Genomic DNA, 26100 nt, shown 5'->3' with positions numbered 1-26100 from the left:
TCATTTTCTTTTTTTAAGAAAAAAATCAAAACATCTAATCGCTCTTACTTTATTTCATCACCTATTTTACCCTCTCTTTATCGTTTCTACTTTATTTCTTTCTCCTACTTTTCAATATAATTTTTTAATCTTCGTGTTCCATAAGTTTTACTCAACTTAGTTGGAACGGAGGGGAGAGAGTACCTATTCATTTGTACTACTACTTACTCCCTTCATTTTTTAAAAATAGTAACTATTTTTATTTTCTTTTCCTCTCTTTTATTTTATCAATTTTTCTCACTTTACTTTACCAATTATGCATTAAAACAAATGTTTTTATTTTTCAAATAAGGAGGGAGTATTTTATTTTCTTTGGAGTCTTACTTTTAATTTATTTTATGCCAAAATTTCCAATTACCACTCTCTCCGACGCAGCTTCACTCGACGCCGCCGCGCCCTTCACTCTCCGAAGCTTCCGCCGCCGCGCCCATACTTTCTCCTTTAAGCTCCATGGACGTGAGAATTGGAGCTTGAAGTTCAACACCCTCTACATCAATTTTGCGAAATTAAGGTGACAAATTGTTCTAACCCACTCGTGTTACCTATTATTCTTGAATTTGATACAACTCTTTGATTTATTGCTTTGGTTTTTGATTGGGCCTCTAATAGTAGGTAACTAAGTGTGAATTAATCAAAAGAATGAATTTTGACAATGGCTGGGGAAGAAGTGCAAGATTTCTTGTTTATTTGATACTGTTGGAATAAGATTTGGCCACATGTTATTGGGGGATTTTGTTTTTATCATTGAATTGTTAGTTTCTTTATTTTATCATACTGTTTGGAAAGAAAAAGATTATGGTTGGAAAGAAAGACTAATTAGAAACGATAGAGAACGAAGGTCTTGTTCTGTTTCTGCTTATGTTGTGTGTATTTATAATCATGATTCTTAATTGATGAAGAAATGTGAATTAGTTGTTTTATGAATTCATTTGGGGCGGTTCTTGGTATATTCTTTGGTTAATAGTTGGGTTTTTTAGCAGATTATTTTCTTGAAATTTTATACTCCCATGATTATTTTCTTGCTATCCCATGTTGTTACTGCTACAGCCTCTTGGAACCTAAAAACTTGCATTTTAAATTAGTGAAATAAAATACTAGCAAAGTAGACAAAAATCATACATAAAAATAGTCCTAATACGTGTCTTGTTTGGTTGGGGCAACATAGTTGCTCAATTCCTCAATAAGAGCATTCAAACTATTATAAGAAGATCCACCTTCTTCAACAGCCTTTGTCGCCATTCCCTTATAATTCTGAGCTCTTCTTCTCATCTCCGCCGCTCCTACACCCACCATAACCTCCTCCACTGCCCTCGCCACCGCGTCCTGTTCCACTCCCTCGCTCTCCCTCATCATCCACTTTTTTATTCCCAACAGAAACCCCAGTCCCCAAAACCTCTGTCACCAGCTTCTCATTGAAAAACTGATCTGCTAACACTGGCCACGTCACCATCGGCACGCCCGCGCAAACCCCCTCCAGAATTGAGTTCCACCCACATTGCGTCACTAAAGCCCCCACCGCCGCATGATCGAGAATCATCACTTGAGGTGCCCACTCCCTTATGATCAGCCCTCTGTTCCCCACTCTCTCCTCGAATCCTAGAGGCACCCAATCCTCGTCGTCTTCTTGAGCTAATAACTCTAAGGACACCAAAAGGTAAGACAAATAGATTGGATAAGAGCTTGGAATTGTGCATCGAATCCTTGAGTTCTACATTTTTCTTCATATTATCTTTTCACATCTTGTTTACTTGTTCTCATTTGTTTACTTACTTATTATATGCTTTTATTAGTTGTTAGAACAAACCAAATTGTTTCTGACTGTTTAGATAGTAGTTAATTTTTGTTCGTGGTAGTTAAGTTGGTACAAATTTGTGTCTGTGGGATATGATACTCTTGTTTGCTAATTGCTACACTAGCCTTGTACACTTACGAGTATTACTTGTGTTAAAATAAGTTGAGTCAGCTAGCATCAATTATTTGGTTTAAGTCTATATGTTTGCAATGATATCAGTCATCTATTATAATTTGCTAGTGGTAACCTGTGCGATGCACATATATTATGTGTTTATATTTTTATAATTTGTGAATTATATGTCCAACATTGTATATATAATATGTTATATGTCCGAAAAATTCCAAAAGGTTGAGATAATGAGAATCAATCTGTCATTAGGAACTAGCTTTTAGAACATTACGAAAAGGGGAACGAGCGTGTTTAATGAAATACGCTTGACGGTGTCGCATCACCAAAACACATAAGGCTCTTGCATAAACGTGTGTCTACCTCAAATACATAAAACCCCATTTCCCTACCCCCTGCGCGCAAACAACTTCATTTCACCACTCCAGCTCGTGAAAATCAACAAGAATCCGACTTCCAGCGGCTCAAGACTATTTTTTTAGACGGAGGAAGTATATGTTTGTGTTTAGTTATATATGTCTTTGTTTATCTAGTAAATGGATAAATTGTTGTTGTAGTTTATTTGGATGTCGTACGTGGATTGCAAGTTGCCAAACTTGTGCCACGGCATGAACAGTACTTGGAGTTGATCAGTTACATATATGGTGTGTTGGCTACTGTCGAGGCTCATGTGCCTGAGTGTGTTGTGCGGCAATTTGGAGGGACTCATTTCATTCCACAAATGTGTGATTGAGGTTTCGACGTGAATCAGTTGTGGGGATGAACACTGGTGCATCATCATCAACGATAGTTGTAACTTGTAAGTATCATTTTATGTAGTAATTGTTTTATCATTGCATTTATTTATTTCATTTACTATGCATGGCATGTTCTTTGTCACAATTTCAGTTTTGAATCATTCGGCCTAGCATGCATATTTGACTGAAAGACTGTCATTTGAATTGAACACTCACTGTTTTTTTCATGATTGAATAACCTGGAAATTCAACTCTTTTAAGTCAGCTCAGCTAAATTCAACTAGAAATTACATATGTTAGCCTTTGATATCTGGTGTGGAGATGGATTCCTAGCCCTTGCCAGTAGCTCAAATAGTGAAAGAGTCAGTAGAAAATGTATATGCGAACTAGGGAAATGGAGAAATCTTGTATTTTCTTACTTAGTTTACATAATTTATTAGTTTACGATAGAGCTATGATGATCAAGGCTGTTGAAAATCGTCCCTCAGCTTAAAGGAGAGGGGGGCGAAATTTGATGAAAATAATGTATATTTTATGTCTCATTTATTCTCCTATTTACATTAAGTCACATATTGGGCTTAGTCAGGGATATATGGAAGAATTTGGATATGGCATCCCCCAATTAGTTTCTTACTAATTAAATTGAACTCACAATTTAATATAAGCTTATATTGGAATATTACGAGCAACCACTACAGAAGTAATATTGCACTGCCCATCCAAATCCAAAATTACAAGTATTTCGGGTTTCCATTTGTTTGTCATTTATTTCTCATGCTTAAGATAGAAACGTCCATTAATTAATAAATGTTTACTATGGATTTAATTAATTAACATATTATTATCTCCAAGAGTGGACTTAGCAAGAAACGCTTATTTATTATTCATAGAGTAACTAAACTTCAACTAGCTAGGTTCCGAATAATAATACCTTGTTTTGAACTCCTCTTGTGGACATTATCAAACGAGACTCACCTCGCGCACGATTCAACATAATAGCAATCCTAGCACTTCTAGATATTAATCATCACTACCTAATATACCAGGATTCTTGGGTTGCAAAAAATCTGCACCTTTTGGTAAGTCAAAGTAGTGCATAATCAATACCGTATGCTCAATGCTAACGTACATTGATTAAGAAATTAATTATCAAGACTTCGTCTTTCAGTGGATACAATAAAGACTCGTCTTGCTGTTAGATCTAATTCAGTGCTATACCACACCAATATCATCTTATATCAGTAAGGCTTAGAAATATGCAGACTGACATTGCAACATTTCACGATAGGTAGTCTAGGCCTATTTAGGCTGTGAAATTTTTATTTTTCTTTGTTCAGAACTGACTGTGTTACCTTAAAGTGGACGACGCCCACAACCAGTCTACTAAAACAAAGACTTAGACTTTGTTATGTTGCTTATACATTTAAATATGCAATAAACATCCATTAAATATAAAACATAACAACATTATGACAAAAATAATCGGTTGCGTTCATTGGAAAATAAAATATAGAGTTTTACAGTATTCAATAACTCGAAAGGTGATTTTTAGTATACAACCCCTAACATACTCTAATTTTGGTGATGACCCAAAATAGTAAAACTAATCTTTTTTTAGGATGGATGAAGTGTTTTTTTATATATACTCCCTTCGTCCATGAAATGTTGTCCACGTCCTAGCACGGATTTTAAGAAATGTGAAGAAAAGTGAGTGGAAAAAGTTAATGAAACGTGGATCCCACATTTATATACTAGTTTTACGATAGAATGTGAGTGTATGATTTAGTTGAAAATGGACTCCATAAAAATAGAAAAAAAAAAGTGGACAACAAAGATGAACCAAAATGACAAAAATGAACAATATTTCACGAACTGAGGAAATATGTATATTTTGTTAACAATAAAAATTTTTAATAAAGTCCCTACTAAAATTTATTTCTACTTGTTAGAGCATAAATGAAATAAACTATTGAAATAAGATGCTAAGTGAAACTAGATTGAAACCGATCAAAATGACAAATTGGCTATTAAATTTAGAATGAAGAGACAAATATTTATTTGTAATTTTCTTAAATAGCCTGAACTCTAATATGTACCATAATCCTATTTATATATTGAGAATTTTGTGGGGCCCCCAAATATTGTGATATTCTTCGACCATCATTGTGTTTTTAAATTAGTGAGTATGTTATTGATTAGTGTGGAGCTCTTCACGCTTTGGGATATCAAAAGTTTTGTCAGTTACATTTTTGCTCTGATCTCTCTTGATTCCATAATTGAATTTACACTGTATTAAAATAGAGGGATACATCCTACACCTATGCTTGTCACATGATTTGGCGTTACTCGATTTTTTCAATGGATGGTATTTAGTAACTCGGTTTTATGATTTTATCAAAGGATAATAAGCTTTCATAAGAAGATCATCACTCAATCAACATTTTCACCATAAATAAGGAATTGGTAGAAACTCCACCATCCTGATTTCAGTATTGATTTTAAATTCAACAAAGGAGATGATATGCATTTGAGTAACACATTTTGAATTATAAGTCACTTGTAAAAGTTTTTGCTTAAGATGATGATTATGGCTAATCAGCCAGATGCTTAAAGTGCATTCTATCTCAAAAAAATGCATTCTATTTCATTAAAAAAGTGTAAGCAAGTTCACCGCACTGATCCAGGCACATTATAGAATTGCAATTAAACAAACAGAAACTGAACAAGTGAGTTCTAAACTATCATCAGATTCATCGAAATGACTATAAATCTTAGATATATCACATATTTGTTCATGGCGTAAGGCATTAGGGGCCATGAGAGATAAATCACATTATCCATGTCCACCTTTAATCATAACTACAGTTCTGTAATCTAACGAATGCCGAAAAATACAAACATAACTACAACTTATATGAAGATGTTTCATCAGAATGGAGTGCTTGTCAATATAATTGACACCTTCTCGCTTACCTACGCAGTCGTGACTGCCAAATATCAGTAGAAGGTTGCAGTGTGTCGATATTCCACAAATTGATGTAGTGGCATCGGCAACAGAATAACTGGAGAATCATGTATCCAGTATAACCTTAAGGTCACTAATTTGGACAACAATCACAATTCATCACCAGCTTGCTTTATCTGAAGAGCAGCTCTCACAATGTTGCCCCTCGTAATAATCCCAACCTATCACAAGGAAAACACAAAGTTGTATAAAGAATTTCAAAATAAAGTAGTACTACTATATGATATGCACTGAAATGAAGAAGGTGGAGAAAGTCATTATACCAGCCTTCCTTCACCATCAACAACCGGTAGCCGCCGGAATTTTGTTACAAGCAATATCCTACAACAACATCGATATTCAATATAATATCAACACAAAAACAATCAAGAAATATTGCCTCTTTCAGCTAGGTCCTCTCTGCCCAAAAAAATCTAACAGATATCATTATGAATACGCATTAAAAGGAAAAGGAAATCGCAAAATACCTCACAGCATCCTCAAGATTGGTATTTTCACGGACGACAAGGGGAGCAAGGGTCATAACGTCACTGATAACCTTCCCATTAGTTTTACTGAGTAACTTCTGGATTTCATTGAATGTCTGCCATGAGATAAACTTAAACTATCAGAACTGATAGACAAAATACTACCCTGATAACTTAATCTTGTTCATTGTAACAAGAACAAAGAGAGATCAATAACAAAGACAGATTTTCATAAACTATGCAAAAAGAAGTAAAAACTACGATTCTCACTTTCCCAAAATGATCGCAGGCCATACACAGAACCACTATACATGGTAGTGAGATGTTTGCAGAATCATACTAGAACTCAAAAGTCAAACAATCTTGCTGGAAAAGAACATGGTGTCTAGAAGAAACAAATTCATAGTTGCTAGGTGTATTATACAAGGAAAAGTTGTACATACTTTCCAGGAGCTATCAACATCCGGGAATATAGGTATTTCCTGTTGTCCACCACCTGCATTTGACAAAGAAATAAAACATAAGAAAATAGCATCATGTAAAGTAGCCTCTACTGAGACGAATCCCAGCCCAGGTAACTCCCACAGAAATTTGAGGCAGGAGATGACTATTGGATGGAAGCAAAGTAATGACCAAGAAAAAAAGAAAACACCTATCTCAGACAAAAGGATTATAATCATCTGACATGAGCAATAAAACATAACTGTCCTCCAAGGGATTCTAAATAGAATAGCTAGAACTTAATGATTTCAATGAATTCATCCAATAACCAACAATACCCCAGCAATCGTCATCTCTAACAAAGCATTCTGGAATTCTAGATTCGTATGGAAAACAAAGGTAACACACACTGGATTCACACCAAAATTATACTCCATCCGTCCAACTATTTCCTTTTTAGTGCGTCCCTATATAGTATGAACTTTCTGATTTTGGAAATACAACTACACTACTAATAATTTGGACCCCACTTTTCACTAACATTACTTCCACCGTCATTTCTCTTCCACTCTCTTACTTTACCAATTGTGTATTAAAACCCATGTCCAACCAAAAATTTATACAGTTTCAGGGACGGGGAGGGAGTACCTGAGATGGAGTCCAATGCCAATAGATCATAGTCAGAAACAACACCAACCTGCATTAAACAACAACACGTCTCAAAATTTAAATGAAAACTATCACAACATAGAACTGAGGGTTACAGGGATAGAAGATAAAACATATATGCAGCATGATAGATGAACAATAGCCACTCTTGGTTCAAATCTGACTTGTGCAAATATTCCCCTAGGTAATCACCAACCAAAACATTTCAAATGAACTTTAGAAGCCACTTGTCTGAGTAAGAGTAACCCAATAATATTCTTAGCAGAATTTACATCATTGCTATGGAAAGCACTTCCTTTTTCTCTCAAGAACCTTTACCACAAACCATTATGTGCAAAATATACAACAATCCATCAGCATAGTCATCACAATATTTTCAACAAATGCAAACCAATATGGATCCCTCTCATTTTAATGAAATAACTTGGCAAAATGCAGCTATAGAGTCAGTGTGGTGGGGCTAACCAACAACAGCAGTTTCATATCAGTGGTTGGTGGGGCTAACTATACTTTTGGAAGCACACAATAAAATGTTATTGAGAGCTAAAACCCCCTTTTTTCTCAAAAACTGAGCAGTAAAGTGAGACATATCCAGCAGTCCATCAGAATAATCATCAAAATCATAGAATTTGAGGGACAGAGTCAAGTCAACGATAATGCATATTCAAATTTCTAATTTTGGTTTACTGGTTAAAGCAAAAGCTATTGTATTGTTCATACCATTGGTGGGTAAAACTAACTCACGTTTGTTCATAAATGGACCAGAACCTTTATTGCAACCACATAGGCCATACCATCTATATAACCCCTCAAAACATGCAGACGTTCTTTCAAGCAAAGCATAAAATATAGCAGATCTAACATTACCAACTTCCAGTCATCATCAATCACAGGAAATCCAGTGATTCGTTTCTCAACAAGGATATCCAGAGCTGTTATTTAAGAGAGAACATTTCAGCGAAAAGACTAAACCAAATCAAGAAACATTTTAAACAAAGAGACATGAGAAATACCTTCATCAATAGTAGTTGTAGGTTTCACCGCATGCAAATGCTCTTTCCCTGTCATAAAATCACCAACGGTATAGACCCCTTCTCGAGTCTGTAAATGACAAGGATACCTAGAGTGCATAAGGATCAAGACTGCATAATGTTATGTAGGAGACAACGGATATCCAAATGATTGCATATGCTCTCCATTGCTCATTTGTTAAAACTACAATATTTACCAGTTGTTCCTTGCTAAATTACGAATTCAATTGACCTAATTATTCAATCAATAGTTCAAATGAACATGTAAAATATTGGCAAGGCCAGATCCAAAAATATTTCAATTGAGAGCAGAGCGTTGAGCGTCATTGAAATCCTCTAACCAGAGTGCAACATGTAAGCATACCTTCTTCCTATGACTTTCTATTAGACAGAAGCTCACTAGCAGTCGTTCAATTTCATTATACATCTTCATAAAACGCATACAAACGTGTAGCCAAGGCAAAGGTGACAATGACTACTCACGGGAACGGAACTGGTGGAACCGTTGGAGGCGAATGAAAAAGCATCCAGCCGCCGAAACTTTGAAAACTGACTCCGCCGGGCGGAACTACTTGCAGAGGCGGGCGCGCGGAAGGAGCTGCTGCAGTGCGCTAGGGCGCAGGGTAAACTGTGGCCATGAACGGTTGAGACTACATCCGGACGTGGAACGACGGCGTGGAGACCGGCAGCGAGCGGAATCGAGTCCATGAGGGCGCAGATATTGCAAAAATCAAGCGATTTAGGTGGAATGGGAAAGAGAGAGAGTGAGATATTTCACATTCCTTGTGTGATTGGTGGGCGACTGTTATTTAACGGTTGAATTTCCGCCTTTGCGTGCCAGTGTGAGCCTTCCATTTCTACTAGCGCCAAAAAAGATGGGTGGAAATTTCTTTATCACGTTTTAGTGTTGCGTTTCCTTTCATTTTCCTTTTTACTTTACAAATAAATGGGTTTCATACTGTTTGCTATGAAATTTTAAGGCCTTAATATCGTCGTTCACCTAAATATATTGGGCGGTGCCGAAAAGTCGAACCCCAAGATTTACTTCACACAGATTTTACAAAATATAATAAAAATTAAATTAAAATTTTTTTGAAAGATATAGTTATGTATATTAATGGTTACTTATATTAATTTTATAATAAAATATAACTAAAATAAAACTAGTGGAATAGAGCCATTCCAAAAAAAATATACAATTACTCAGGAATGAAAAATTAGCAAATTAGGACAATTTTATTTTAATCCGAGGTACTCCCTTCATCTCAAGTAGTTGAAGCATTTCTTTTGTGCAAAAATTAAAAAAGTGAAGTATAAAAAAAAGTGAAAGAGAAAAGAGTAAAGTAAGAAAATAAATAAAGTAAGAAAAATAGTAAATAATGAGAGATGACTGAGCTTTTGCCAAAAAAGAATAATAACTCAATTACCTTGAAATAATCCAATCTCAACTAACTGGGAAGAATGGAATGGAGTAAAAGGATTATAGGGGCCAATATATGGAGGTATATTTGAAGCAACAAGCACCATTCTATATCTTGTAGAGTAGTACAATGTCAAGTTAAAAAGAAAAGAAAAAAAGCAAATATAACTCTACAAGAAAGTCAATCCAGCAGCCATATTCATATTCATATTCACAAGGGGCAAATTTGTTTGCCTACTATTCTTCTTCCTCTGGAATAACGTGCCTACGTATCAGCCCTGGATGCTGCTCTCTGTCTTCCGGAATACCACGCCCGTGTTGTCTCATAACTACATTCTCTCTCTCCCCATAATTATGGAGCCTACGCCCAATCAAGTATCGATCATCTCGTATCGAGTTGTGGAGATTTGTGAACCAAACGTGGAACCGCTTCGCACAGAAATACAGCACGCTGAAGATCAGACATCCCAACCACGCATATCGGTACACAGCTGAGTTCACGACCAGCGGGTACCCGAATATGGGAAACACCCCTCTCGACAGAACATACGGTACACATAACGCGGTAAGCAGCTTCATAATGATCGGGAACACAATCTCCCGGAGAACCCGGAATGCTTGCAGACGTGAGAAACCATCTTCTCTCACCCTTTCAAATTTTAAACGCCAGCTCTCGTCCACCAGTGGCATCATGTGATCTAGCATAACCTATTGGAACAAATAAAAGTTCCAGAAAAAAATTTGAGGTTTCTCTGATTCCACAAAAAGCAATAAATACCAATGGAAATAGAGATGCTCACCATTCTAGTCCAAATCTTCAAAAAAATTAGTCCCATAGCCCAATCTTGATACAAAAGGAAAACAGGACTTTCATCCACTGGAACCCGCATTGGCACAATCACGAGGAGTTCAAACAGCAGCCCGATTAACACTGGAATCACGAATATCTGCAATTGCAAGAGTGAACTGTTAGCTGACAATGGATTTAAAAGTAATTTTATTCTTTTGCACAATTGACAAGATTCTTACCCATATTGACAACAGCACAGAACTCTTGAAAATAATGCCACACCATTTCCATATCTGGTTAAGCAATACTCTAGTTCTCTTTATTCTAATGAGATCAACGCAGTACCTTGCTCCAGCCAAACCAGTCCAAATGACATAGCTTCCAATAACAAAAGCGTATAAATCTGGAGAAGAAAATCCACATGTAAAATTTTCAGCAGCACTTTCATTCTGGAGTAAATGTAATTCAGTCGCCATCATATTTTATCACAACTTTCTTACCATTGCACCTAATGCCATGACTCAATGGGAGAAGTGGGAGGGCATCAAAGAGTGTTCTCCCAAGGGATATTGGTACAATTATCAACGCGGAGTTGAGTATAAGCAGTGTCATCCAAGCAACCATCAACAATAGCACAATCCGAAGTACAAAAGCCCACCTTCTGAGAGAACAGCCAGATAATATAATGTGAGGAGTACTACAGATACACACACCACAAAGAAATACCAAAACTCAGCTACCAAATGATTCATCGTGAAGCTATCATTATCCAGAAGCAACAGCTTAAGACGCAGAAAATAATTACTGTTGACAACAACATAACAGACAAGTAACATTGAAAATATTAAAGTTGCAAACCAATAATAACAAAGTCAACTAATCATTTAAAAGATAACACGAACCAAAGCCAAGCTGAACAAGAAACAAAGATCACACCAACCAGTGACTCCAAGGCTGTATACCCATTGATTGACATGATCTATGGCAAATTTCAAGAGAGCTTAGTGCTATGTTTCTCTGCACTTACGGACGGATAAGAGAAAAAAACTAGTCTGAAGATTCAAAGAGGAAACACTTAATCAAGCTCCTAAACTGCCTAGTGCCACTCAACTTACGCGACTACGCCACATCTTAAGATACATACACAAAACAAAGGAGCGACCGAGCAACTATAGAGCTATATGTGCACTACTTAAGGCAAGGCAAAAGATCTTGCACTCAGTATATGTCCCCTGAATCTCAGGACCTACTGGTTTTATCCTTTGACTGATGAAATAGAACCTGAGTACTGTTAGAACTTACTCTGTATCAGTTAGTTCATCATCAAGCTCCTCAGTCGATTCGACAGTTGCAGCCAAACGTCTGGGTCTGTTCACATCTTCTAGGGCTGCCACTCGTTCCTGACCAACTGCGGGTCCATGTCCTCTCTCATGTCTGCCCATATCAGCATTCCCATTTTCATGTCCACCATTATCATCTGGCTTTGGGAGTAGAAAATCTGTTAAGCCAAGAGCCCAGCCAACAGCAGTGAACCAATACCGGAGAAGGGATTTGAGAGTATGTCGTAGTTTGAAATGCTCAATTGCAAAAGGAATGCATATTTGAAATAAAAGCATGTCGGCTGGAATTTCAGTAAATGGATCGGAGACACTGCAAAAGAAAGTATGCATCCATAAATTAGAGCAGATACAGTAAATTGACAGAAAGACCCAAACAAACTTCAAAAGATTGTTAAGAAACTGTCAAAGGCAGTCTTACGAGATATCCAGAGGGAAAATGGAAGGAACCATCTTCATTGCTAGTTTAACAGGCAAAAATACCAACATGACTATCAAACTCCCATATACAGCAACGGATAACAAAACTCTACGAGCATGCTTGTGTACAGGATCATCAATGAGATCACGAAATGGATTGTAATTAGGATCAGCAGGATCACGGAGAAAGTAAAGAACCCCATTGCGCAGGACCTACAACATATGGACTTTCAGAAGTTATTAAAAAAAAAGATAGTGCTGAAAAATAATTATTATAAGTTTGGCACAATTCATACCCCTCGAAGAAGGCTGACAAAGATACTTATTTGCAGCATGTACACAATTCCCACAACCCAATGAACCAAGGAGCTTGCTAATGGCGAGACTGAGAAGAACTCAACTCTCTGAGAAATCGACTTCCCAAACATCCTTATAGTACAAACATCCAGCCACCAACCACACATCAGAGGGAAAACACCCAGCTCAATCACCAGAAGGAACGCAACTTTAATCATCGTCATAAGATGCCGCATTGCAGCCACAAACTGCCTGAAGAGGGACGGAATAGTTTCTGCAATGGAAGCAATACCATAGAACCTCCCCATGGTCAAAGGTTCTCCTCTTGAGTACCTGATTAAGGTAACAATCCCAAGATAGAAGATGACAAAAGAAAATATAAACATGTAGCCAACAGCAAGAGTAGTAACATCAGAGAGACGTGACGCCCCAACTGACTGTGCTTTCAAGATATCTGTTGCCACTGTAGAGCTTATATTGCTTGAGATAGTTTGTCCCGTTGCATTTGCTTGCAGTACATCTGCAACCTGACCAAGCATCCTTTGGTCTTGATTATCAGATGTCAGATTTACAACAGCAGTCAGAGCTGTTTTCAGAGTGATATTGGCCAAAGAAAGTGCTGATTCAGTCAGTGGAACAACTGTGGACAACACTGGATTGGTGGCAGATGACAAAATCCAAGATAGGTAAGATATTATAAACCGCCCCAATGAGAATGGCACAAAGATTACAACTCCAAGGAATATCATATTACTCGCAAGAACCTGCAAGAAACAAAGGTGCAAACATTAACTTTCTCAATGACAATGCATATTAATCCAAAGTATCACATGGATGAAATTCGCTCAGGTCAGAAGGTTAATTTTTCAATAACTCATTAAAACGCGAAGACAGTACCGATAACTCATTAAAAGATTTCATGCAGGAAAAGCATGATTTTCTCAACCATGCCTCACATAAGAAAACCAAAAGGTCACAGCGCATCTCATAAATAAATAAGAGCACCCGGTATGGAATTTTCTGTGGTTGAATCGATGACAGTGTGAATTACTAACTAAATGAAAGCAAAATATGGAAACAAATTTGATTCTCAAAAGACTAAACATAGTTGTTAAATTTGAAAGTTATAATTGACGGCATAGTGCATTATTACAATAGGAAAAAAAGGGCGACAAAATGATTTGACATGTCAAACAAGTAAAAATCTAATCATAGCTAACTATTAACTAAGCAAATCAAAAGCCTTAGCAGAATTAGCAAGAAAATAACAGTATGTACTACTACATGTAGAATGGAGAACATGCACCACAAAGAGAATTCCAGTTTGGAACCAACAATTGACAAGAAGAGACCTTCAGGGCCATTTAGCAATTAGGACCACAAAAAATCAAATGAAAATAAAATTCAGAAGACTTACTGTAAATGCATTTTCAACCAGATGAAACACAGGCCCCTGCATGCCAACCAGTTCATCAAAAGGTACATCTTCTGCCCCATCAGCATCATCCAAACCATCAAACATCTGTTCAACCTGAGCCTCAAGCCGAGCTGCCTGCATCTCCAACCTAGCTGCAACATTTTCTGCATTTCGTCGAATCATCTGACCAGCACCAGCAATTCCTTGGGCTCCACCAGCATCTTCACCATTCCCCTCAACAGGAATATTTCTATTGACTTGAGCTGGATTCCTTCTTGCAGCATGAGCTCCATTTCTGTCTCCTTCATCTTCTCTATCAGCATCTTGTCCACCAAGCTCTCGTAAATGTCTAAAGTAATCTCTCAAGGAAGTCGCCCCGAGAAAAATGAAAACAATGCTAGCAGACAGCAGAAATCCATGCAAGCAGTCAGTGAGGATGACTGTGGTAGATAAGTGGCTCAAGAATAATCTCTGGGCTTCTCCAAAACTTCTAACAAATGCCAGCCTCCAAATCCAAAATGTGATGAATGGAATGATGAGAAGCCAAACAGAAAGCACAAAACTAAGACGTAGAAAGAATTGCAGAACATGGCAGGCTTTCATAGCTATCCCAACAATAAATTCCTGAAATGGAAGCCTTGTGGGGGCATTTTCAGCATAAACTGGAGAAAATGAAAATGGATGTTTGCAGACCTGCAATGCAGAAAAGATCAGTTAAGGTCTGCCATAGTTTTAGGAGTTCCCTTGACTATAACAATTCGATATGCCTGAAACAATACAAACAGTAGAAAACAACAATCTCCATATATAATACTTTGAGAGCAAGAAGCTGTTAAGGACTTAAGGTTCATGCATATTGTTGGGACAGAATTTCACGAACTCCTCCAAAACTTTGAGAAGATGAAGGAAAAACATGCATATGTGACATTGCCCGCTTCATATAAGCTTAGCCTGGACATCCAAAGTTATATATATCCATTTTCACGCTAGTTCTTACAACTTACAATATCACGTTCTAAAACCGTCTAGAACTTCCAAGGAAACAACTGGCAATCATGAATCACCCAAAAACAAGAAACAAGTAGTAGAAACATGATTTAGAGGATGAAGAAAGCGTAAATAACTTCAACATATTAATACAGCTAAGGCTTCATAATATCCGCCTCTGCATGAACCAACCAAACAGAATCCGCTTAAGTCGAAATTCCGATACTATTCCACCAAAACAGCTCATTATTTCCACGAACAAGCCAATCGAACAATTCAAGGGGATAATTACACAATAACAAAATCGCGTCCAGAAAGAAAAGAACAACACATCAATAAGAGCACTCATAGTTGAAACCTCGCATTGGCGAGCTTGGCTGTGATTCAGCCACTGGAGAAGGCAATCCTGGTGAACGAACTTGATGCTGCCGCTGCAAGCGCAGGGGTATCGCAACGGATTATCCGCGTCGCCAGGATTCCTGCAGATCCGGCAAACATCCCCCTCCTCATCGTCATCCAACAAATTAAACCTGGTCTTAGCATTATCACCTCCGCCGCCGCCGCTACTGTTCTCTCCCGGCGAAGAACCGATCGAAGACGCTGAGGATTCCAAAGGCAAGAGCCTCGCAGCCTCCGCCGCCGTCTCCGGCCCGATCTCCATCGAGTCGGTGGATGAACCGGTGGATCGTTTCTCTCTCTTTCTTAGGGTTGGTGGGGATTTGTGGATTTTGGGGAGCTGTGTGGGAATAAATGTTTCCGAGAGGGCTGTTTGTGAATTTTGTGAAAATTGGGGAAACGGAAGTGTTGAACGTTGTGCGCGTCAGACTACTGATTTTTTTAAATGGTCATTTTTTAGGATGAGATGACCGATTTGCCCATGCGTCCAGTATTGCAGTTACAACAAGGAGAGGGGTAGATGTGGAATTTACAGACTGAAGGCGGCGGTGCATTGCCGCAATAGATTTGGTTAAGGCATGTGACAGAGTTGGTTTGGTTGTATTGGATTTTTAAGCCCCACTGGATTGAAATTACTTCATTTTAATTTAATTGGTAAATTACATAAATCAATTCGATACATGATTATAAAATGCGTCACAATTCATAACAATCCTGTAGTCCAAATATTAACAATAATTACATATTATTGTTTTCCTGTGATGAAAACCACATAAAATTTGATATGTCATGGGCTGGACTACAATCTATAAACAATTTGTACCGACCTATTAATTGGTCCCAGGCCCACTACATTAAATGCTCAAATACAATTTCCAGATTGGAGATAAAATTACCCAATATTGGACAAGTAATGAAATCCACTATCGTATTATTCCCTATATTTCGATTTATGCATTTCATCTTTGCATATGGGTAATGTTGTAACGCAATCTTGTTCCTACAACGCTCCTAGCTTTTTGTATCCAACTTTTTAAATTATAACGTTTTCAAAATATTTTTTTTATTCAATTGCATCATAAACTCTCATGAGAATATACTAATCCAATCATCTCAAAATTTTGCTAGTACAAAAAATCATCTTTACATTAGGTTCATACTTCGCTTTCCATTCTCAGTTTGGATCTACCTTATTTTTGTCCTACTTTGGACAAATTATTTTTCTCTTCTTTTTATTTATGAAAATTTTGCAGTGATTTAAGCTCCTCTCATTTCTGAATTATTGTTATTTTACAAAATTTTAATTTACATAAATTATACTACTCTGATTTTTCATATAGTCTTTTATAAATTTCTTGTGCTATGTAAAATCGAAAACTATTTTTAATTTGCCTCGCTAAAGAGTAACGCTGCGCATATACCACAAATATCTTGATTGAAATCAATGAAGCATTTTTCCTAAACTTTTTTCTCTTTCCCTACACAAATTATTAGAGATAGAATCAAAAGTTGAACCACTGATTAAAAGAAAGCAGCACTAAAGCAAAATAAGATAAAATTAATATGAAAAAGAGTTCATTTGCAGGGTCCACTTGATTCCACATCCTATGAAAAAGGTAGAAATCCCAGCTGAATTACCAAACCATAGTAGGAAGAATGTAACTTTATGATAATTAAATAAAAGGAAAAAGATATGCCGACGAAATCATTGTGTTGCTAGCTAGATTAAATATTACTGGTATTAATGTATTATTAACCTTAAATCTTCCTCCTTTTCCGGTCGATTTTCTAAATTAGACTCTCTGACTTTTTATTTTTATTCCAGGAGCATTGAATTTTCTTTGCACATACTATATTACTACTATGTTACAATTTTACAACTCATATATTACTAGTTAATACAATAAAGCACTTATATCAGCATCGAAAATTAATAGAATTGTTGGGGGTTGGTGTTGTAAATTGTAATGACATATGGAGTACTAGTATTTTCCAACTGTATTCCTTCAATAAAAACTAACCCAAAATAAATACACACGCAAGAAAATAACCATACACAATTTACATAATGATTTTCACAAAATTGGAATAATTATTTTGTAACTAGTCGGAATAATATAATTATATAAACCAACCACAAATAATCGTTACCACAAAAAATTCATGTGGATCCAAATCAATCTCACATTATGCTTAAAATAAGGTGCAATGTGTCATCACAAACCTCTCAACACATTCCATCATGCATGTCTTTGTTTTTCAAACGCTTCTATTTTTCCAATCAATGGAAATAGTCAAACAAAAATAAATTAAACATTTTTGCATTTGATGCACATTTCACCATTGTTCACTTTATGACTATTTTACAGCTCAGGTTTTTGTCGGTGGAGTTTTGTGCGCATTTATTTACACAAATTTAATCCAAGTATTCTCTCTTCTTGTTTCATGTTATTGGTGTAGTATTATATAACTCCCAAAATTCCTCCACTTTATCTTCATATGCAAAAATCAAGCCTTGCGGTGAACCTGCATTTATTATTACATGCTTTAATTTCTTCACACACATATAGCATTTGTGTGTGTAATTGGTTGGCAGAAGGTTGTGATGATGGTGAGTGGTGAGTAAAGTATGAATGCAGAGAAGTTTGATTAGGCATATGCAGTTCTAAATTCTAATTCAAGTAAGTATTTGCAGCATCATATTATTGCAAGCTATCTAATTCTAAGTTTCCGACACAAATCTTATTTCCAAATTTTTGTCTGCATTTTTTACAATTCACCTCTATTTACTTCCCATGTGTAGTGATTTTAGCCAGGCTCAATTTATTTTTCACCATATTGCAAGCATGCACTATCTCTTTTAGTTTCTTGATTTGTCCTTCTCTGTAATAAATTAGACTCTGGAAAATGAGTTGTCACATTCATGTTCAAGTTGCTCTGTTGTTATAGATTTATATTTTTATTTTGTTTTTTCTCTAAAAGAGAAGTGATTTTTTTTCAGCAATTTAACTCACTTCTCTAGGCTTTTCAGATGAATTTCTTGTGTCCCTGATGCAAAAGTTGTTAATTTTCTACAAAAATTAAGATTTTGTGTTTCTGTTAACTGTTTTTGCAGAAAGGGACAGTTATGGCAGGATATAGCATTTAGTAATATTTATTTATTTTTGGGTTTTTTTCAGAATTTCCATTCTTGATTATAGGAAATAGTAATGGATCAAAAAACTTGGCTGTGGAGGAGAAAGTCTTCAGAGAAGACCATTCTTGCAAGTTCAGATGAAGTATGTCACACTTTTTTACTTAATACAGTTTAGTGTTTTAATCAGTACTAAATATTTTGTTCTACACATAATTTACTTAGGCACAATCTGTTTCGAGTGACAAAGAAGATCTTCAGAATTCATTGAAATTATTGAATGAGAAGTTGGCCTTTGCTGCTGAGGAGTGTTCAGCCAAAGATGAACTTGTGTTGAGCTTCAAAAGAGAGGCTGAACTTGCTGCAGCAGGTATGTGTATATATATATATATACACCGCGCTTGTTCGATGATCTTCATTGTTTTTGGTCTTTGAATAATGTGGTTTTGTTCTTGAATCCATCCCACTTCAGACAGGGAAAAGGCGGAGGAAGAGATAGGCCGTCTGAAGCAAGAGCTCGATGAGGCCCAGCAGCAGAGATCAGCTGCGAACGAGAGACTAGGCGACTTGAACTCGACCTTGAAGAACTGCATGGAGCAGTTGAATCTTGCTCGGCGAGAGCAAGAGCAGAGAATGCATGATGCTGTGATGCAGACGTCTGAGGAGTTTGAGAAGTCGCACAAGAAGCTCGAGGAGAAGCTGTCTGAGACTAGAAAGCGGCTGGCAAGCCTGACTTCGGAGAATTCTTATCTCAGCAGGGCTCTGATTGTGAAAGAGAAATTAGTTGAGGATCTCAATAGTGTCAAGATTCAGGCACAGGCTGAGTTGGAGGCTCTGATGGCAAGATTAGATTCTGTCGAAAAGGAAAATGCTTTTTTGAGGTATGAGTTCCGGAGCGTTGAGAAGGAGCTCGAGCTCAAGAACGAGGAGGTGGGGTATAGCCGTCGTTCTGCTGAAGCTTCCCACAAGCAGCATTTGGAGAATGTCAAGAAAATCAAGAAGTTGGAAATGGAATGCCAAAGATTGCGTGGCCTGACACGTAAACGCCTCCCTAGTCCGCCTATGTTGTCCCGGGATATCGAGGCTCAGGGGAGATATCAGATGACTACTCGGAAAAAGGCCACGTGTGGGGGTTCGCCTATGCAAGACCGCGGTGATGTATATGGCTTTGACAACATGACCAAGCAGCTCGGGTTCTTGATTGATCAGGTGCAGGATTTGCAGAAAGAGAACACAATTTTCAAGGAATTTTTGGCCAAGAAAGATGAGGAAATATCACAGCTTAGAAAACTCAAGGATTCGGAGTCTCGTGAGAAATCTGAACGTAAATTGCTGACGAATACTGCTGAAGCAGATGAGATCAGTTCGAGGGCTCTTGCATTAGTTGCTGAATGTCAAATGATTGGAGCTTCTGAGATGATGAGCCTAATGGATGATTTTGTTGAGATGGAGAAACTTGCTATAGTTGCTGTCGATGGGTCGTTTGATGCTTCTGAAGTGGACTCGAACGCCCTTGCTCTGGTGGTGCGCGATAACTATAGTGAAACGGGACAAGAACTCAAGGCCAAAGACAAGAAACCTGATGATGATTGGCTACAGAATGTGACTAACATGATCTTGGAGAAACACAATGCTTCGAAAAGAAGCATCGATGAGCTCCTCGAAGACATCAGACTGTCTTCACACAGCATCAGACATCCGGAGGCATCATCCCAGCCACTTCCCATCACTGGATACATTACATGGAAATCGCCTCCTTCGTCTCCAAGCCCAACAGCGTTGATCCAAGAACCGAGCACTGAGTTTATGCAGCCAGAGATGAACAGATCCATCACCAAATTAATAGAGCTTGTTGGTGACTTGAAACCTTCAAAAGCAGACGATGACTACGAAATTCATACTTCCCGGTGGAAAAGGAGTGATCTTACAGCAGTCTTGGAAGAATTCATTGATAGTAGCAATAAGCTACTAAATGGGAAGATCAATATTGAGAAATTCACTGTGGATTTGGTTTACATTGTTGAATGGATCATTAACAGTTGTGTCTCATTTCAAGACGATTCCACCGTGACAGACGAATTCAGGAAGCACCTCGGTGGAGATGGGCCAGGAACGGCCTTGCAGCTCGAATCCGTGCAGAATCTCATGCTTGAAATGGAGAAAATCCATTCAGCGTGCAAAGTAGAGATCAAAGGATTGAAGAATGAGCTGAGTCTCATCAAAACATCGGGTGATGCTAGTAGTCCGGTGCCGGGGAGGCAGGGCAACGAGGCGCTGCTGCATAAGCTAGCGCAGTCACAACGAGGCACTGCAAGCCTGCAGAATGAGATGGAGACACTGAAGGAATCGAAGAGGATGACCGAGGATCAGCTAGAGAATCTGAAGGTCGCAAACGAAGATCTCGAGACGCAGCTCACCTTTACAACAGCCAAACTACATGAACTTCTACAGAAGCTATCTTCTGCAGAAGTTGAGCTGGATGATAAAAGCCACTGCTGTCAAGAACTAGAAGGAACATGCCTTGAGCTTCAACTACAACTCGAAAGGTATCTATCTCGTGTTCCGTTGAATGATCCTAACCATCAACATAAATTTGTACTAATTTGCTTTGTGGTTTTTGTCATCTGCAGCATTGCAAACAATCCATATGCAGAGGAAGGAAGACAGCTGCAAACTGTAAATTTCTTGAATTCTAACCTTTTTGAGGTGGCAAAAACAGATCAAATTTAGCAACGATTTCTTAAAAAATGAGTTTTGAAAATGGCAGGGGATGGAAATTACTGCAGCAGCATCTGCTAAGCTAGCAGAATGTGAAGAAACCATAGTGAAACTAGGGAAGCAGCTAAAGGCCTTAGACATGAGCGACGGCACAAAGCTAAAGCTGAAGCAGCGGTCGTCTCTGCGCGACCAGATGATGCGTGAGCACAACGGAGAGGCCAGCAACGAGGAGTCCCCCAAGACAAAACAGATCATAAGCACGACAGTGGAGAACGTGGTGTCTTCTTGCAACTACAACGCTATCACTTTCCCAGACGGCCAAATTGCAACACCAACAACTTATCTTGGGACTAAGAATGAAGGCAGAAACGTGAAGTCCGGGGCTATAGTCGTAGCCCCGGACAAGAGGAAAGGAGGCGGAGGAATCAGCTTTCTGAGAAAGCTGCTCATCCGGAGAAAAAAAGGTAGCACCAAGAACACCTCCATTTACTTTGGTAAATAAACCAGATCGCAATATTTTCTCCATAATTCCGTACATGTAAAAAATGTAGAGTTTCTTCAAGAATGCTATATAAATTACTCTGAGTTTATCAAGATTTATGCCAGAAACATGTAGCATCTCATTTCACAAAAGTTAAATAAATAAAAAATCTTGTCCTTCAAGATTTGAGGGCAGCCTCTGCAGCGGCCTTGAGTTCGAGCAGGGCATCTTGGAAGCAGTTTGCGAGAACTCGGGGGTCAGGGATGACATCCTTGGCCACCAAGATTTGCATGTCCGCGATCCCTGCATAACTCATCATATGCATCGTGATCGCCTGCATGCATGCAGATGTAACGACAAAAAAAAATCAGCTATAAATCGAAACTCGTACTTAAAAGAAACACAGGGCATTACATGAGGCAGGCTGCTGGAAGTGGGCCGGATGTACTTGACCGGGTTCCCGGCCAGTGTGATCTCCTCCTGAGGCCCCACGACGTTCGAAACAGTGAACGTGGTGTTGCAAAGAAGCCGGTACTTGAGCATGCTGGCCAACTACAACAACTCATGGAGATAGTACATGCATTCATTCATTCATTTGGATGTTTTTTTCAAGAAAAAAGTGGTAACAAATAATGTACCTTTGGACCCAAGAGAGAAATGATGGAGTCCATGAGTTTGTAAGAGAAGGGGGCCTCCAAAGATAGTTTTTTCTTGTCAATCATAGCTTTCGATCTCTTGACGAACTCCAGAGGATCCGACTCGCTTCCGTGGTAATAAACAGGCAACAGAATCACACCGAACTTGTTGCCCCACCGGCTACCGGGATCACCGGTCATCAGCTGGGAGAGTTCCTATAACAAAACAAAACAAAACTAGGATTCAGAAATGTACCCAAAAATTATCAATCTTCAATTAGGATTTACTTTACCTGTAATCCAGTGTGGGGTCTGAGATTGACCATGGCAATGCCTGTGATTTGAATACCATTCCTCAGAGCTAGAGAAGACAAAAAAGGTTTTAATAATCATTGACGTTATGTTATGTAAAAGGAATCAAATGAAGTTACCTTTAGATTCTCTCATGTCAAGGTATCTAGAGAGCCCACTTGAGATTATTCCAAAGAGTACATCATTGATGGTCTGCAAATTCAAAAGCTTTTAATATTCCATACCTTCACATTTCATGTCTTTTCCTTCCTTTAAAAGCATTTATTTATTACCAATTTATGTGAGGTTAACTATTGTATATATAGATGGTACAACAACATAAACATGGCCAAAAATGACACAACTAGCAAATCATACCACACGAGAAACACATGAAACACCGAAAACAATAAGAGAAAGCATGAATCGAAACTCAACACAACCAAAAATGTGGCCTTAGCGACGGAAATGGATATTGCAGTTAACAAATTAGCTGCTTATTAATGATGTAACAGGAGTAAATTATAACTTGAATAACAGTTTAAGAAAAATTTAAATTAGAACATAATGTTTAAATAAATTAAAAAATTTTACCAATTCAATAACAGCTACGCTTACGAAAAAGTAGTCTAGGAGTACTATATAAAAAAATTTGCTAAGCTAGTAAACTGTAAGCTACACCTATTTTGGATTTTAGAGTATAAATTAATGCTCTACCAGCCCCCCATTCTAACTTATCATAAATGCAATGTCATGCAAATTTGACATGCGTATCACTCTTGTGCCACTTTCAATTTTTTACACTTTTTTTAATGTTTTCTTCAATTGTAATTTATTATCTATTGGTTTGATTTGCAATTGTTGTTTAGGATTGATCACACACAATTATGAATACAAATCAACAATCTCTTACGAATGAATATAAAGATGGACATATCTTGCATCTGAATAATGCACATGCATGAGCCTAAGTTTAGTTTCATACCTACTTTTGCTCTCCATTTTGGTTAGGAATATTGTTACAAAAATAATGTAATGCGAGTAGAATATGAATATCACTTACTAAAATATAATGAGATTTTTAAATAGACATTGCCAAAATAGAAAAATAAGACTTTTTGAATAAAAGGATTTTTATTATGACTGACTATGAAACTTACCATATGGAATAGTCCTTATTCGCCCCCGTAATATTTTGAATAGGTATTTACAATAAATATACACTCATCTTATCTTTAAAATTGTATCAATTCTCTTTTCATAAAAAATAAGACTTCCAATTCTGAAACATTATTAAATTTATTAGAAATCTAAAATGGAGAGACTTCCTCTAGCTACTATATTTAAAAACTAGTACTAGTATTTTGTTAAGTTCGATCATCATAAAGATTAACAAGAAGATAATTCAATGCACTTGCCAAGAGAAGTATGTGTGCATACAGAGTGCAAAGTTTTAACTACAATCTACATCACCATATCTATTACATGCATTGTGAAAATTTAACACAATTTTCCAATTTTAGCAATTAGGTAATGAATTCCTGAAAAGTCTCCATCCAAATTAGACCACATATAGTTTATACCCCAATATACTAATGTGTCAGATCAGATCAGCGACGTATCGTCTAAACTAACATTGGTGCTACTCCATCCGTCCGTCATTAAGAGTCATGGTTTACCATTTTAGTCCGTTCGTCATTAGGAGTCCGGGTTCACTTTTACTATATTTGGTAGGTACACCTCACTTTCTACTAACTCATTCCACTCACATGCTATTATAAAACTAATATATAAAAAATGGTCTCACATTCCACTATCTTTTCTCACTCATTTTATATTTCTTAAAACTCGTGCCGAACTCAAATGAGACTCATAATGGCGTACGGAGGGAGTACTACTTAATAACACTCCCATTTCTCCCTTATGTGGAAAATCCACATATCATCTTATACCTATCCATTATTCATATTTTAAATCAAAATATTGTGATTGTTTTCTAAACTCTTTGAACCAAGTATTCAAAAAAATATACTACTTCCATCCCATAAAAATAGATAGTTTTAAGATGTTCAATTGGCGAAGTATGATAGTGATAAAAAGAAAATGGGTTGGTGTATTTTAGTAGAAAATATGGCCTGCCAAAAAAAATTATTAAAATAAAATGAATATTTTTATGGGACGTACTAAAATGAAAAATAATAGAAATAACGGAATAATTTGAACTCACCGAGTCAGGCACGGCTCGCTTCACGATCTTCATATCCGCGAGGCGGAACCTGGCCGTGGCGAGGCGCCGCGGCCAGAGCTCCACTCCGGATCCGCCACTGACAACAGTCCTCCGATCGCTGAGCCACGCCACCCTCAAAACAAACTCCACCACATAAAAAATGGTAAACCAAACCACCTTCACAAACTCCCAAACCCCCCACCCCCGCCGCGTCAGCAACGCTGACGCTGACGCGGCAGAGGCTCTGCTCCCGCCTACTGTTGGCAGCCGCGCCGGGTCATCGGCGCGGCGGCAGTGAGTGAGGAGCAGCGAGAGGAGCGACACGCCGTCGCCGAGCGCGTGGTGCACGCGGAAGACGACGGCGTTGTGCGCCGCCAGCACGTGTATCTCCCAGAGCGGCTTGTCGGCGGCGAGCGGCGACGAGGAGGCGAGGCCGGCGACGTAGCCGCTGACGGCCTCGTCGTCGTCGGCGCCGGCGAGGCGGGCGCGGAGGACGACGAGGTGGCGGTCGACGTCGACGGCGGTGCGGCGCCAGTGCTCGCGGCCGCGGCCGTCGCGGAGCATGAGGCTGCAGAAGCGAGGATGCTTGAGCATCAATGAATTGGAGATTTCGGATTTGAGGGAGTCGAGGGCGATGGGGTTCTCGCCGGCGACGACGCAGTTGATGACTTCGTCGGAGCTCGGCTGCATGAAGAGACGCCCGGTCGGGGACAGCGGCTCGTCGGGCGTCTCCGTCATTTTCTTTTCTTCCTTTTTTATGGTAGTTTTTGAGAGGGATTTTATCTTTGTGTGTTTGGTTTTCTCTTTCATTCAATAGTATCTAGTCTTTTTTATGCAGTGGAGTTGGTGGAATTTAATGGCTTCAACCATTTCTTCATAGTGATAGCATCCAACGTTAGGGTTTCTTGTTAGTTTTAGGGTCAAAATTTTGTGTGGTGGTCTTGTGTGATTCTGGGGACCCCACACATGTAATCACTAATAAACTTTAGTGAAGAGTACAAATTAATATCATTACTCAAACTTGTGGCTTTTATATATTCAATTTAGTGAAGAACGGTCATAGCGCAGTTGGCAGTACGGAGCTATAATGACCTTAAGGTCACGGGTTCAAATCCCGCCACTCGCTGAGAGACTTTCGGCCTTAATACGTAAACCCGATCTAGTAGGATTAGTCGGATTCTGCCAAAGGCGGATTTGGTACAACTGTGATCAAACCAAAAA

General features: G+C 38.2%; 4 protein-coding genes and 1 long non-coding RNA gene across 12 annotated transcripts; 2 read left to right on the top strand and 3 right to left on the bottom strand.

Moving 5' to 3' along the window:
- The first annotated feature begins 369 nt into the window (after positions 1–369).
- LOC121753953 lies at positions 370–8920 on the top strand. Of its 2 annotated transcripts, none has more exons than XR_006040524.1 (3): positions 370–2759; positions 8616–8684; positions 8785–8920. It is a non-coding gene; the product is annotated as an uncharacterized LOC121753953 (long non-coding RNA). The 2 variants fall into 2 exon arrangements; XR_006040523.1 differs by having other exon boundaries at positions 8582–8684.
- LOC121753952 (CBS domain-containing protein CBSX1, chloroplastic-like) lies at positions 5447–9244 on the bottom strand. Its single transcript, XM_042149260.1, has 8 exons — positions 8814–9244; positions 8313–8400; positions 8167–8231; positions 7279–7327; positions 6633–6685; positions 6190–6305; positions 5986–6043; positions 5447–5883 (listed from the first exon to the last, which is right to left on the bottom strand). The coding sequence occupies exons 1-8, from the start codon at positions 9036–9038 to the stop codon at positions 5812–5814; spliced, it is 726 nt and encodes a 241-aa protein (XP_042005194.1). The 5' UTR covers positions 9039–9244; the 3' UTR covers positions 5447–5811.
- Positions 9245–9837: 593 nt separating this feature from the next.
- On the bottom strand, positions 9838–15810 carry LOC121753949 (probable E3 ubiquitin ligase SUD1). Its single transcript, XM_042149250.1, has 9 exons — positions 15357–15810; positions 14012–14704; positions 12594–13358; positions 12299–12510; positions 11843–12190; positions 11041–11201; positions 10780–10943; positions 10551–10697; positions 9838–10458 (listed from the first exon to the last, which is right to left on the bottom strand). The coding sequence occupies exons 1-9, from the start codon at positions 15657–15659 to the stop codon at positions 9988–9990; spliced, it is 3264 nt and encodes a 1087-aa protein (XP_042005184.1). The 5' UTR covers positions 15660–15810; the 3' UTR covers positions 9838–9987.
- A 1860-nt stretch (positions 15811–17670) lies between these two features.
- Positions 17671–21839, top strand: LOC121753950 (filament-like plant protein 7). Of its 6 annotated transcripts, none has more exons than XM_042149251.1 (6): positions 17671–18005; positions 18595–18672; positions 18753–18897; positions 19000–21073; positions 21158–21203; positions 21295–21839. In XM_042149251.1, the coding sequence occupies exons 1-6, from the start codon at positions 18000–18002 to the stop codon at positions 21745–21747; spliced, it is 2802 nt and encodes a 933-aa protein (XP_042005185.1). In that variant the 5' UTR covers positions 17671–17999; the 3' UTR covers positions 21748–21839. The 6 variants fall into 6 exon arrangements, with proteins under 6 accessions (XP_042005185.1, XP_042005189.1, XP_042005190.1 ...); XM_042149255.1 differs by having other exon boundaries at positions 17672–18005; positions 18574–18672; XM_042149256.1 differs by having other exon boundaries at positions 17672–18012.
- Positions 21840–21878: 39 nt separating this feature from the next.
- LOC121753951 (wax ester synthase/diacylglycerol acyltransferase 3-like) lies at positions 21879–25714 on the bottom strand. Of its 2 annotated transcripts, none has more exons than XM_042149257.1 (6): positions 24880–25714; positions 22793–22865; positions 22655–22722; positions 22365–22577; positions 22141–22278; positions 21879–22060 (listed from the first exon to the last, which is right to left on the bottom strand). In XM_042149257.1, exons 1-6 carry the CDS (start codon positions 25687–25689, stop codon positions 21905–21907), a joined length of 1458 nt encoding a protein of 485 aa, XP_042005191.1. In that variant the 5' UTR covers positions 25690–25714; the 3' UTR covers positions 21879–21904. The 2 variants fall into 2 exon arrangements, with proteins under 2 accessions (XP_042005191.1, XP_042005192.1); XM_042149258.1 differs by having other exon boundaries at positions 22655–22695.
- Between the last annotated feature and the right edge of the window lie 386 nt (positions 25715–26100).

Source organism: Salvia splendens, chromosome 11, assembly GCF_004379255.2.
Source record: "Salvia splendens isolate huo1 chromosome 11, SspV2, whole genome shotgun sequence".
In the NCBI taxonomy this organism is placed as follows: domain Eukaryota; kingdom Viridiplantae; phylum Streptophyta; class Magnoliopsida; order Lamiales; family Lamiaceae; genus Salvia; species Salvia splendens.
This window is presented reverse-complemented; position numbering and strand designations above follow the sequence as displayed.

Coding starts and splice junctions, on each gene's coding strand:
- LOC121753951 (XM_042149257.1), bottom strand. CDS start 25,689: ATGAAAGAGAAAACCAAACACACAAAGATAAAATCCCTCTCAAAAACT. Junction 22,723..22,792: donor TGACATGAGAGAATCTAAAG/GTAACTTCATTT, acceptor TGTCTTCTCTAG/CTCTGAGGAATGGTATTCAA. Junction 22,279..22,364: donor TTTCTCTCTTGGGTCCAAAG/GTACATTATTTG, acceptor GAGTTGTTGTAG/TTGGCCAGCATGCTCAAGTA.
- LOC121753949 (XM_042149250.1), bottom strand. CDS start 15,659: ATGGAGATCGGGCCGGAGACGGCGGCGGAGGCTGCGAGGCTCTTGCCT. Junction 14,705..15,356: donor GCCAAGCTCGCCAATGCGAG/GTTTCAACTATG, acceptor TCTGCATTGCAG/GTCTGCAAACATCCATTTTC. Junction 12,191..12,298: donor ATTTTCCCTCTGGATATCTC/GTAAGACTGCCT, acceptor TTTCTTTTGCAG/TGTCTCCGATCCATTTACTG.
- LOC121753952 (XM_042149260.1), bottom strand. CDS start 9,038: ATGGACTCGATTCCGCTCGCTGCCGGTCTCCACGCCGTCGTTCCACGT. Junction 8,232..8,312: donor TACAACTACTATTGATGAAG/GTATTTCTCATG, acceptor CTTAAATAACAG/CTCTGGATATCCTTGTTGAG. Junction 6,044..6,189: donor AATCTTGAGGATGCTGTGAG/GTATTTTGCGAT, acceptor ATGTTGTTGTAG/GATATTGCTTGTAACAAAAT.
- LOC121753950 (XM_042149251.1), top strand. Junction 18,673..18,752: donor TTCTTGCAAGTTCAGATGAA/GTATGTCACACT, acceptor TAATTTACTTAG/GCACAATCTGTTTCGAGTGA. Junction 18,898..18,999: donor GGCTGAACTTGCTGCAGCAG/GTATGTGTATAT, acceptor ATCCCACTTCAG/ACAGGGAAAAGGCGGAGGAA.